Genomic DNA, 13,994 nt, shown 5'->3' with positions numbered 1-13,994 from the left:
GTACGCATGTACAATGTATGTACATACATTCATGTATTGTACGTGCATATATAGTACATATGGATATGCATACATGGAACATACGTGTATTGTACATGTGTGGATACATTCATTGTACATATATACATTGCACCATATGCATAGATAGGGATAGCATGCATGTACACATGTAAAATTTGTACGAAAGAATTATGCCCAATATATTTATGCACATACGTACTGTATATGTACACACATATGTACATTATATGAACATTATATGTTCATTTCCTCATATGTACATTATGTGAATATACCTCTGTACGCTATATGTATGTACATCTGTACGCTATATGTATATACATCTGTACCATATATGCATCTCAAATGTGTGTACGTACGTTATGCATGTCGAATGCATGTATGAATATATGTGAAATATAAATACGCCCAATGTACGTACAATAGTTCACAAATGTATTATGCATATTTGGATACTTACATTGAGCATGAACATATTATGTACATGTACATAAATACACTGGACATGCATATCATGTACATGTATACATACATATATTGTACATCCTACAGATATACCTATATTGAACATGCATACATATATTGTACTGTTCATAAATAAATTGCACATACATGCATGGGACATGCATTTACAGACAATGTATGTATGTTCGTACAAACACAAGTACTTGTATATACATGCGTACATGAACATAGATATACATTTTACATACACAAATATTTGCATAAAATGCATATATTCATTGTGTATAAATGTACATGTATACATGTAGAGTGTATGTACATGTGTGTGATACTAAAATGTCTGAACATATGCACTAGATAAAATCATATGTACATACATTTCAGTTACATTCATTTGTACGTATACAAATACGTACAAAATGCAGTACATGTTAATACGTGCAAAATGTATCTTTATAAAATACATTCTACTATCTACTGTGAAATATAATCATTTATAAGAATACAATAGTCTTGTAATCGTGTAATTAGATTACATGTAATCATGATTACATGTAATCAAATTACATGTAATCAAATTACATGTAATCATATATTTTGATTACTTGTAATCATAATTACTTGTAATCATTTTTGTTGTGATTACTTGTAATCGCAATTACTTGGAATCATGATTACAAGTAATTGATTACTGTAATCAAAACTGTAATCATGATTACAGCTGTAATCAAAATTTTTTGAAAATTGTAATCATGATTACAAGTAATTGATTACTGTAATCGACTATGTAATCATGATTACAGCTGTAATCAAACTTTGTAATCACGATTACAAGTAATTGATTACTGTAATCAATATTGTAATCATGATTACAGCTGTAATCAAAATTTTTGAAAATTGTAATCATGATTACAAGTAATTGATTACTGTAATCAAAAAATGTAATCGATTACATTTTTGGCCAACTCTGGTATTAACATCACAATCGAAGTCGCTCCTGAGTTGCCATTAACAGTCGAGAGTATGCAGGCGTTGAGAGTGTAGGCGATGTGTGAATGTTCAAGACGAGACTGAGAAGCAACAGCGCAGGAGGTGAATGAAGCATTCACAAATACATACCCTCCAACTGCTACGGAATTTCCGTAGTTTCAGAAATCTTCTTTTCAGACGGTAGCAAAATTAATGTCTTAATATTTTAAAAAAATTAATTTTAGCGTAACTTGTCCACTATTACTTATAAAAGTGCAGGCTATATGGCTAGATTCTTAAGTTCTGATAAAAGTTTTATGAGAGATCCATTTGTTTTAAAAATTTCTACTTTGGTTCGCTACCACTAGAAAGAATTATTTTCAAAATCCTCATAAGTTGGAGGGTATGCAAATAGCAAGTCAACCGTACAATGTGGACTATCCATCGAAGTAGGCGTAACCGTTAAGAGATTGCGAAGTGGGCGTTACTTGCGTAAGCAAATCACGTTCGAAGGTCACCAATGTGGGGGGGCGGAGTTATCGACCATACCAACCTTCATCTATCAAAAGGTACCTCGTTATAGAATCAAGTTAGCATGCTTTATATACTAGTGAATGATGTTAAACTTTTGTAGTGGTAGTTACGCCACAGATCTCTATTTTGGTTTTTTGTCGAAAGCGTTTTTTTTTTCACGAATTTATGTATTACGAATTTATTTGACAATTTTTGATTTATATCACGAATTTATTTGTTTTACTAGAATTTATTTGTTTATGCAGGTTTTTCCATTGCAATTCACTTATTTAAATTTTTAATAGACTTAATTATAGCCGAAATTTTAATCTTTTTAAAGAGATATCAGTTTTAGAAATTTATCTTAAGATTTTATACTATAGCACATTTCTAATAGATTTAACGAATTACATGTCATTTATTTGAATTCAAATTTATTTTAAGGACTCAGTACTTACTAAAAAGATGTAATTTTTTTTAGAAAAAAAAGTTGCTATATGGATTTGAATGATTGTTTTGAATTCTTAGAATTTTGTGCATTTGCAATGTACCTAAGTTAGTAGCGAGCGAAGCGAGCTTGGTTTGCGGATCAAACCATATAACATTGCGTAGCAATTTTCGGGGGTTGGCAAGCGTTAGCGAGCAGGGGGCGCAGCCCACTAGTATTTATTAACTTTCTTATATAATTATCCAACGTAATATCTTTAATTAATATCATTACTTCAGCCGTACATGCTTCTCCAGCCGCCAACTGCTTTAATTTCCTCCAAATATCTATGCCACTAATTACAGTTGTCCTTTGACGAATTATAGATTTAGTGCCACTAGCGAGGGCAGGTACCTCACTTAAAACCAGATCGAGTCGAAAAGCTTTAATAAATAAATTAAATTATAATTTAAAGTTAACGTTAAATTTAGCTTTTGAAATAGTTCACCTAAGTTAAAATAAAATTTGTTTTAATAAAAAAAATGTTTAAAACTTTTTGATTTTTTAAAATAAATAAAAAAAATTTTTTTAATTCATAGTCATTATTTTTTTTAAAAATATTCTACTTAAATTTTTTTAAGTCCAATTATTTTAAAATTAACAATAAAACTGTCTTTATTCTGACTATTAATTTTCTTTCTGACTTTCCGGTAGACCTAACGCATTCATAGGCACTTGTCTGCTCCTTTAAAAACATTTAAAGACAAAAAAAAAAACTCCTCTTGTCATAAACTGAAATGTATTATCACTATCTTCCTACCAGTTCCTACGAAGCAGAGAAGAGGGGACACTTAGTATTTACTCCCTTGAACTAAAATAAAACCTGGTTAAGAATATAATTATAACATAAAATTGCCTGAAAACTGTAGCTAGTGGAGGGATACCGATTGTAGATTTGAAATCAACAGCGCGAAAATATCTTTGCTCTATCCCCGTTAAGCAGAAAACAATGTATGCAACAGAAAGCAGAAGGGGGGGGGGGATTATTCTCTATTGTAATTAAAATGTTGTATCGTCATGGTGATAAAATTATGTATCCATTCATGTGTATAAATTTCGTTTCGAAGGAAACAATGCATTTATCAATCATGTTTTCCTTGTTGGAAAGTTTTATTCACTTCTTTTAATTAAATGTTAGACGCCTTTTTTTTTAGGTTGATTTATTTTAAAGTTGAAACATGTGGTCTTTGCAGTTATCTACACAAATGTTATTTAACACAATCCGCTGCCTCGATCTACCATATTCTTTCGAATTCATTCCTCTCCTGTAAAATATTATTTCAAAGCGTGTACATGCAATCATTGAAGAAAAAAAATTGCGTGATTATCAATCATTTTTTATTACCTGATTCCTGTTAAAGTAACATATATTGATATTACAACTAGTTTAGTATTTTTCGTTCTTTATCTATGAGTAAGAGTTTATATATTTTTGCGCTCTCACGTTTCAACAATATTACGATATAAGTGTCTGTTTACGTCCGAAAGACGGAGGTCGTTATAGCGAGAGCCAAATATATATATATATATATATATATATATATATATATATATATATATATATATATATATATATATATATATATATATATATATATATATATATATATATATATATATATATATATATATATATATATATATCTTAACTTGCTAAGGAATATCCGTATTTTCCGTATTTAATAAAAATATTTGTCTTTGTGGTAGCAAAGGTAATGTAGATATATTTCATTTAATTAGAAAAAGAGAATTGCGTCCACTATAATAATTTCAACAAATATACGACAGGTCATGGGCATGCACGACAACTTTTGCTCTTGCCGAAAATTATTTTTTTCAGTGGTAGATAAAAACCATGAAGGTGACAATTTTAATAATACCGAACATCCAGTTTAGAAAAAGTGGGCGGTATCATTTTATCTGACGATCCTTTGAAATATGCATTCCCTCGTTTGCCATATCTTGTTTCAATTCAGCACTATAATAATTATTTATTATTTCCAGGCATCCTTACTTCTGGAACTGTGAGTTCAAATTTCAGTTTCTCGTCCGGGTCGGGAAAAAACTGATTTGCGAGAAGTAAGCATTTTGCATTGTTTTCAGATTTCAAAAATTCTTAGCTTTACAGATAACACTTTCCGGTGCAGTGCAACCCATCTGGCAACTCTAATTCAACACATGTTGCAAACCGCTGGAAATGTAAAACTGTATGCTTTTAAACGTTTAGCAACTACTGTTTTACAGCGATGTCAACTTGTGCTCCGCTTAGTAAGAAATATTTTCTAGTGGTTACGAAATGATTCTCGATTGCTTTTAATTAAGTATTTTTCATTTTAAGTAACTCTTCCACCACTACACTTCATATTAAAAAATTTAAAGTAGCATAGGAATTTTACTTCATAACCGTCATTGAACAGCTGACCCAAATTTGAAACCCATGTTCAACTCTGTATCCTTCTATTTTGAACCTAATTCAGAAGACAATGGAACTCATGGATTAAGTACTGGAAGAAATTTTCCTGTTTGATCAAACTAACCCGCATTTAAGCTACATGGTGAGGAAAATCACGGAAACCTCCCACTGTTAGCTTGACGGCGTGGGGAGTCCAATCCATGATCCGTGTACCTCTCACGATATTTATGTCGTTTTCCTTTGAATAAACTGTCAGAGGTCACGCTTTGCTCATGCTCTGTCTGATTCAAATTTTCGTTCGATATTTGATGTTCAAGTAAGGATTAAACTAAAAAAATTCAAAAAACTCCACCTACCCTATTAATACGGTAAAAAAACAACTAAAAATATGGAATTTTGCCTTCCTTTCTCAGAGGCAAAATACCGTGGAAATAAAAAACAATAATCGTATGTACTGCAAATAGTGGCCCATTTGGCTGCTTACCTAACAGCAAAGCACCCTTTTAAAGTAATGATTTTTTTTTTAACCCTTTGCACTCCTATATCGCTTCGGAGGTGTCATCAACAGTCACCACTCTGAAACCAAAAATTTTTAGACATTAATAATTATAACCATATTATTTTAAGAATTTTAAAAAATTTTGCGAAATGCTGAAGTAAGTATTCTAAGTGAGATTTCAGTGTAGGGAGCAACCCGGCACGGGTGGTAATTACCAGGACGACCCTACTTTAACAGAGGTACACAATTTAATTATTTTAATTTCACTATTAGTACAATTTATTTGCTATTACAAATTGATTGACTCATTTGTAATTTATTATTTTGCAAATATTTCGTTTTTATTTAACTTGTGTTTATGATCTATTTGCTTTCTCATTACTAAATACTTTTGTAAATATTTTCTACTTGTTTTTCTATTTGTAATTTTGCATATAATTATAATCATAATTTCATGTTATATTTTAGTTATTAACATGGCATTGTGCTATTCTCTCCCTTTACTCTATAATTTGCCATTTGTGTTTCAGCCATGTTATCACTTTTTTACAGATGTCCACCAATACACGATAGGGAAAAGGGCCAATTTTGGCTTCAGTTGCCCAGTTACTTTTACTAGACCAGACCAGTATTCTAAATGATTTAGGGCTTATATTGGTTCAAACAGTATTTTAAAGTACTCGGAGTGTAAAGGGTTGTTGTACCTGCCACAATTAAAGAAAAACCCTTATTGTTTCTGTTATGTCTGTGAATATCTTTAAAAAGCGTACATTTAAGGCATTGTTGAAACAACTTGAATCATTGTTAAAATATTCTTTTGAATATTAAAGTACAATATGTGATCACTTTAAAAAATAATATTCTAAAATATTTTTACAGAGGTTGTAAGCTGTCCTGATTTCCTAATAATAAATACTTATAACAGGTTTCTCTTTTTCCACTTTCCCCCCCCCCCTGATATTCTGGATTTTTTTTAGTCACGTTAATTGTTTCTACCGAAATCTAAAACTTTTTCCCGATTGTGTGTTTTCGAACTCGAAACTGGTGTTTGAACGATATTTGAAGCGCCATGAAATATTGTCTGATCATTTTATCATCATTTACTTGAATTTGAAATAGGCACTTGCTCAAAAATTCAGAATCATGTAAGACCAATTATGGTTTCAACTAATAGCCTAGCTTCTTATGTGCACAGAACACGCGATTTTTAAGGAAAAAAATAATCGCATCTTCTCTCAATACTTTCTTCTATAAATTATGGATTCTCGTGACAAAATAATCTTAATCAGAGAAAACGATGTATTTTTTATAAACATACATTATTCATTAATTTTTTTTAAGTGACAATGTATACACACATTGCAAAGATATAGATCATCAAAAAGTGATTTACACACCGTTCTATGTGTTATGTTATATTAGGGAGACAGAAAAGTAATGTTTTTTTTAACATTAATTTCGGGTGGATAAATGTTTAACAAGTTTTCTTTAATTCAATGATGTAATCACCCTCATTATCCAACACCTTTTTGTATATTCTAAGCAAATTTTTAATGCAGGATCGATCAAAGTCTGTTTTTTTAGGCATTTTTGACACTGTCAAAATTTTCAAATTCTTTGCCCCTTTGAAAATGTAGTAGGGATGGTAATAAATGGAAATCAACTGTAACAACATCGGGCAATTATAGTGGGTGAGACAGAACCTCACAAACGAAATAATTATTTCCTCCTCCCCCCCCCTCCTTTGTTTTGGTCTTCTTGCTCGATATTTATCAGAAAAGTCGAAATTATCGAATTTTAATTTAGAAAACCACATTTGGACCTTACGAATGTCAAATACACTTGTATAAGTTTCAAATTTTTTTTTAACTGTTACGCTGCTACCTTTGTGAAACTCAAAGGGCAAACAATGCCAGATATCTCACCTGGTGTTTGGCAAGCCATTCGACACCAAAATTGAGAATAGTAATAATTATAACAATTATTATTTTAACTTGATAACTCCTTAACTCTCCTAGTTATGTTTCCCCCCATTTTTTATGGAATCGGGATATATATATATATATATATATATATATATATATATATATATATATATATATATATATATATATATATATATATATATATAGTTCAAAATTTAGAGAAAACAAGGGAAAAAAGAAAGATAACATTAAAAATAAAGATTGGTTGGACAGAAAATTTCAAAAATCGGGAAAATAAGAGATATAATCTTTTCATCAGATCACATTCTTATTTTCATCACAGCATGTTTTTTTTTAAATATTTCTAAAACACAAATTATTATTTTTCAGTAAGGATTCGGAAGAAATCGAAGAGTTTAGAAAATGTTGTTCAGAAGCAAAGCGCTGGGTAAGTAGGAAGGTTTTAAAATGCAAAAAATCACTTTTACACCAGTAATATCAGAAATTATAATTTTTTTTACAGAGTTATTGTTAAATGTAAATAAAACTATTTTTATTTAAAGATATTTTTTGTATAAAGAGGTATACATTTACCAAATGTTTCGTAAACTAAAATAATAATTGCGGGGAAAGAAACGGTGGATTTGTGCAAAATTATTTAGACTATTTCCTGCAATTCATAGGAGCAAAAAAAAACTATTTTATTTAATCATTTTCAGTTAAAAAATAAATATTAATTTTTAACATTTAAATTAGATTAAGGAGGCAAATAAAAACTTTACGTGTCGTAAAATTTGTATAGACTAACTTCGACTAGGACTAAAAAGGTTGACGGTTAAACATAACTTCAAAATGTTAAGATAAAACAAAAAGCGTAACTATCTGAGGGTTGTGGATGGTGCATAAGAATAAGTTTACTTTTAATAGCAGGTATTTAATCTCCATAATTAAATTCATGATTCATGTTTTGCCCCCACGAAATTATTGTTGGATAAATCTCGATCCTCGCACTATCAACAGTTTTTTTCCCCTGACAAAATTATATCAACACATTTTAATTTGAACAAAGAATAAATTTAGAAAACTCTATAGCAAACAAAAGTACAATATTAAATTATTATCCGTATAATTCTATTTCATTAAAATTATGTCCGAAATCCAATCTTAAAAGCTAAGCAGTTTTTATGCTAATGTTATGAAACCAATAAACCAATGCCATAGCTTCTCACATTTTTTTGTTATTTATTTACTAAGATACGAAGCTCTCTCTTCGCTACTGCTCACCAATCCCGTTGATTGCTACGTGCTAATTGTTGATTTATGGAAGTTGAAATTATTCACTTTAAATATATGTACTATAAAGAATTCTGTTTACTTGCTCTTTGTTTTTTCACTTCTAAAATTCATTTCTTTAAACTAAGCGTTTATTTTGAGTCAAATTTGATTGGTAAATTGATGCAGACATAATTTGATACGACTGCATGATTGATGCAGTCTTAGCTTATTGCATATGGATGGTTGAACATGTAAAGCTAAATACAGATGGCGCTGGAGGTTAAAATGCATCGTAAAACTATCGCGTTACTACTTCCGATTTATTTTTACGCCTAATCCATCCAATATTATCATATTTGTAGTGTAAAAAATAACGTGTTCTTTCAATTTAAATTTCAATGAAACAAGCAACAAATTTATTCGGAAAACTACGCAAGTATGCATGATGCAACCCAAAAAATCACAACCGATGATATGTTGCACAATTACAGCCAAATAAGCGATAGCACTCAAAATATAGCAAACCTTACACTTTGTTTATGTTCTGATATTAAATTTCTTAAACTTGTCTTAGGTTCACAACCAGTTAAAAGTTGTAAATTGCAGAGAACTCTTATGCATGGTAAAATTACGTGAAAATTTAAACACAAATTACAATAATAAAACTTCCTAGAATATTAAGCCTGTTCACACATCGTCTCGTAAGCATACCATAAGCGGAGTGATACACCGGAAGCTTTCTAAATTTCTTCCTGTTTTAGGAAGATCAATGGCTTAGACGCACGTGGGATCATTGAATACTTTTGAATATCAAACTGATAGAATTGAGAAAATTTTCGAATTTAGCCTTTTTTAATTGATTACCGCTAGTTTTCTTCCACCACTCTTTACATTTTTTGGCACACGCTCCATTATTGCTTCTCTTAAAAAAAAGGAAAGAATTGAAATTTTTTTTTATCAATCTTTATAACTTATCTATTATCTTTTAGGATCTCTGTGACCAACACAAGGTAATTTTTTCCACAATCTAACTAAACAATGTTTTTGTGTATCACTTTCCCCCTCTTTTTTTAATCTGCTGATATTCTATCATAAACATGATAAAGTTAAAAACATCAAAAATAGAAAATGGCTTTTAAAAGCCAACATAACTTGCATCATGGTTTCTCGGAAACCAAATGTTTCAGCTTCGCTCCATCGAAATCTCAAAAACTATTTTTCCGCTTTCTAATTTAGTTTTTATGAAATTATTGTTTAAGTTTTCACAAAATAACGTTGGATATTAGACTTAAATTTCTTTGATTTTTATTATTTTTAAATATATATATTTAATTTTCAGACCTCTTTTGTTTACCCGTGGCTGATAACATACATGTGCAAACTGACGAATAAATTCTACACCAATGACCCCCTGGATTTGTTACATTTTGCAGTTGCACTTCAAGACAACTTCGATATGATGTGAGTATTGTAGTTTTCTAATCAATGCTGCACGTAAACTAGTGTTCACTTTTAATTATAAATAGCCTTAGGTATGAAATTAAGTGACAGAAAGTACATATAATACGACAACTATACAACAAAGGATGGTGCTCCTCAAACAATTACCGTGAAGTGCTCGACGTTGCGAGGTGGTCGTTAGACTCAGGGCTGAAAGCCTATATATAGCAAGACGGAAAAGAGCAAAAACTGGTACGAAAGGCATTTCATTCTAACATTTTTTTCAAGAAACATTAAATTTCTCTAACTACCATAATTTTTCAAACAATTTTAGCGTGTATATAAAACAGCTTATTTCGTTATAGAAAAGTAGATATCGCTGAATAATTAAAAAAGAGAATAGTTTAACTCCTCCCGAAAACATGCTAAAACTGAAGTGAGTTTACTACCAACTTTTCCTCTTTTCTGTCTCGCTTTCATTCATGGATAGACTACTAAAACGGAGAAGCCATCCTTTTCACAGAGGGTCAAAATTGTGATGTCTTGTCTTCGGACCATCTTCAGGGATGGTTTCCGGACTCATGTTATCTACCCTTACATCCACAGTTTGTAAAGAAAGATTTTGAGCTCGCTGATTGGGTTTCCCAGCAACGCATTCTGTGACGTATGGCTATTTCATTCTGCCATGCTTTGTATTTTAAGCATAAAGCGATTTCTGTACTACAGCTTTCCTTTTTCAAACTTGAAATGTCAGTTTTTTGTTTCTTTCTTTTTTTTCTTCTTTTTTGCTTGAAAAACTGTTTTCTTTATTTAAAAATGAAATAGGAACTATTTCTAATAACTAACCAAATTCGTCGCTGTGTAGCTTTTGCCAGTGGTTTTGCGGCGTTTGATTATAATTTTAATTTTAACTATTTTCAAGAGTTGTCTGCGATACTGTCAAAGTTCTTTTTGCACTGAATTTTAGTAATAATTTAAAGTTTACCCAGCAGTCATTAAACCACACAAGCCCCCGTAATTTTGAGTCTGGGATAATTCATCATAGTAGGAAGCAGAAGTATTAAAAATACTTCAATCTCCATTCGTGAAATAAGATAGAAAACTTTTTCCAATGCACCGTTACGTACTGTACTACTTCCTCACGCACCACTCGAGCCATAACGTGAGGATCGTGCAATATATATTATTGCTTTGAACAGGAAAGCACCGTCATAAGCAATTCATATGATAGTATGCGACACCAGGCAAAGTTTATCTTTAAAATTTAAATAAATAAATAAGTAAGTAAATAAATATATAAAAATAAGTCAAAGTGATATCAAAGTTCTTTCAAAATTCTAATTTACTGATGTCACGCAGAAATTAATCTTACGCTACGTATGTTTTGTTTTACTCTGAATATTCCACTCATTATAAATTTAGTTCAACAAAAATAATAGTACAAGAAATACAAATGAAACGAAAATCAAAATGGTTTCTATATCTTGTGCTGTCAATAGTTTGAGAGATTGCTTCAAAGTGTTTCGAGCATTTTCATTGGCTGATAAGCGAGAAAAATCTTCACTCCTACTCACTTTAAAAAACAGATTATGGACTTTTTCTACTGCACTGAAACCTGTATTCAGAATACCAAAATTTAAAATAGTGGACAATATGATGTCAAGCGGATGCGTCAACCGAGAAAGCTTTATTTCCACTAGTGTTTTGTTTGGAAGTCCAGTCTTGGTCAGCTTAGATTTATACCATTTTTAAAACTGTTTACTCTAAAGATCACCTTTTTCATTAATGCTATATAACTCAACCGAAATATTTAATTCGCGATCGCAACACTCGAATACGCCTTCTGGGGAGAAGATTCGTTTACATGGCTTTTTTCTTTTCTCCTCCTCTGCTCTATATCTATTACCATGTTCCCCCTTTCATAATAATTTTTTCATTTAGATTTCCAAAACTATATTTTAAAATTTCCACTATGCTTACTTTAAACACTATGTTTAATGCTGTTTTAAAATCTATATAGTTTCCAAGCTAAAAATGTTTTAGTCAGTTTGAAAATCAAGAGAGAAATTAAGGTTACTTCTTTGACTATCCACATGCTAATGGCAAAAGCATACCTATAGAGGTACCATAGGTAAAGACTTCCGGCTATGTGCCACCTGTAGACCATTTCGATCGCCAATCCAGAAAATGGATTTTGATTTTTCCCTCCCTTTCTCTTTCAGCCCATCTCTTTACAAACAGTTCATTTTGAAACCATCTTTATTCATTTTGCAAGTTTTTCCCACCTTCTTCATATCTGTCTACGGTCTCGCTCGACAGAATGTATCAATGCAGCGACAAACAGGACTTCAAAACTTTTTCTGAAACATCTCTTTGTTCTCTAATGGCAACAGGAGGAAAACATCACATAGTGCAAAATTTTCTAATGATGAAAAGTGAAAATTATTCAAATTAATCGTAATTACAAATTTCGGACCATTAAACGGAACATTTTATCGAAGAATAATTGCATTTGTCTCAAAATTTAATCTAATATATTGCTCTGGAAAAAAGTTAAAATTGTGTAAAAATTGGATAACATATCAAGCTTTTAATTCGTTTATAAAAAATAAATTCTTTAAATGCAAATTAAAATTGTAAATTTCAAATTGAATCAAAGTCTATTATAAGAAACTTTTTCTTGAGCAAAAGTTTTAGTTGTATTATCATTATTAAATTGTATATATATTTTCATATTTTGTAAGGAATGCGTATAACATTATCAATTTAATAAAACTATGTATGTATCTTATAATTTGTTGTGTAGTTTCATTTTTGTTTATTGAGCTTGGCAGTATTCGTACATTTCATAATAAGTTTTTACATGGAAATACGCATTTGATTGATAGCGACTTTCTACAGCAAGGCATTAAAAAACAGCAATGTTTATTTCCGAAGATAAGTCCAGAATTTTTAGTAAATATTTGAAAGCTTAAGTAGAAGATTGGTTCATAATTAGGTCTGTTATATTTACGAAATTCCAAGCGATCATCGTTAACAAAAATATGTGTTCGTTGGGAAGCGTTTTCACTGTATAAAAAATATTTCTTTCATTTTTTTTTAAGATATGTATTTTTTAATATCAAATTTTGTCTTCCAACTCGTATTTGATACAAGCGTCGCAATTCTGTTCGCTTGTGTAATCTGTACCTCTTTGTGTTTTGGGTTCTCCTATCTTAAATAATAAATTAAAAAGGAAGCTTGTAATTTACTTGTTCTGTAAAATAATTATAGATTTTTGAGAACATATAAATTTATGAACTCTTATTAAGATAAATCCATTAAAAAAATATTTGTTTCACCACTTTCAAAAAAAGATATAGAACTTTTTATACAGTCAAACCCCGCTATAGTGAACTTTTAAGGGGCCATAATTTCGGTTTACTATAACCGGGACTTTACTGCATCCGACAACAATCTATCTATCTATATTATATAAAACGCTAACACGTACGTATGTATGTAGGTATCAATAAAACCGATGATATTTCTTTTCTCGCGCTGGCAACAGTTTTCATTTTTAATTGATTGGATCCGGCGCGCAAGAGCACGTAGTGAGCAACCAGATAACAATAACCAGAGTGAGCATTATCAGGTTGTTCAATTCAGATTCATGCACTAAAAACATGACAATATTTAATTTAAACTCAATTAGGAATTAATTAATTAATTGAAGTGAGAATGCTTTAAAAGGCCGCTGTTCAATTGATATTTTTCTACTGGGAGCTACCTTAACGTCTAAAAAGCGTTTAAGTGTTTGTATTGAATGCATTGAATTTTTTTATATTTCGCGTTTATTGAAGCAATATTTGATAATTTATTTTGCTAATATGTTTCTTATTTAGCTAATGTTTTGATTTTTTCACCATGTACAATCTAAATAGCTAATATACTTTTTTAAAAGCCAATAAGAACATTGATAAAATTCTTCTACATAAGTACAATACT

At 30.5% G+C, this 13,994-nt stretch overlaps 1 protein-coding gene across 1 annotated transcript in view; it reads left to right on the top strand.

Annotated features, from left to right (window-relative positions):
• The window catches only part of LOC107447621 (uncharacterized), a 40,882-nt gene extending 28,086 nt beyond the window's left edge, over positions 1-12,796 (top strand). Inside the window, exons 8-11 of the mRNA XM_016062573.4 lie at positions 4,460-4,534; positions 7,683-7,740; positions 9,907-10,028; positions 12,230-12,796. Coding sequence (XP_015918059.4) covers positions 4,460-4,534; positions 7,683-7,740; positions 9,907-10,028; positions 12,230-12,371 — 397 coding nt within the window. The 3' untranslated portion in view covers positions 12,372-12,796. The remainder of the gene's footprint in view (positions 1-4,459; positions 4,535-7,682; positions 7,741-9,906; positions 10,029-12,229) is intronic.
• Positions 12,797-13,994: the final 1,198 nt, after the last annotated feature.

The sequence above is a fragment of the Parasteatoda tepidariorum genome, chromosome 4 (genome assembly GCF_982258835.1).
Source record: "Parasteatoda tepidariorum strain Cologne lab strain chromosome 4, Ptep-v5.0, whole genome shotgun sequence".
NCBI lineage: Eukaryota > Metazoa > Arthropoda > Arachnida > Araneae > Theridiidae > Parasteatoda > Parasteatoda tepidariorum.
The sequence above is the reverse complement of the archived record's forward strand: the minus strand, read 5'-3'. Positions and strand labels throughout refer to the sequence as shown.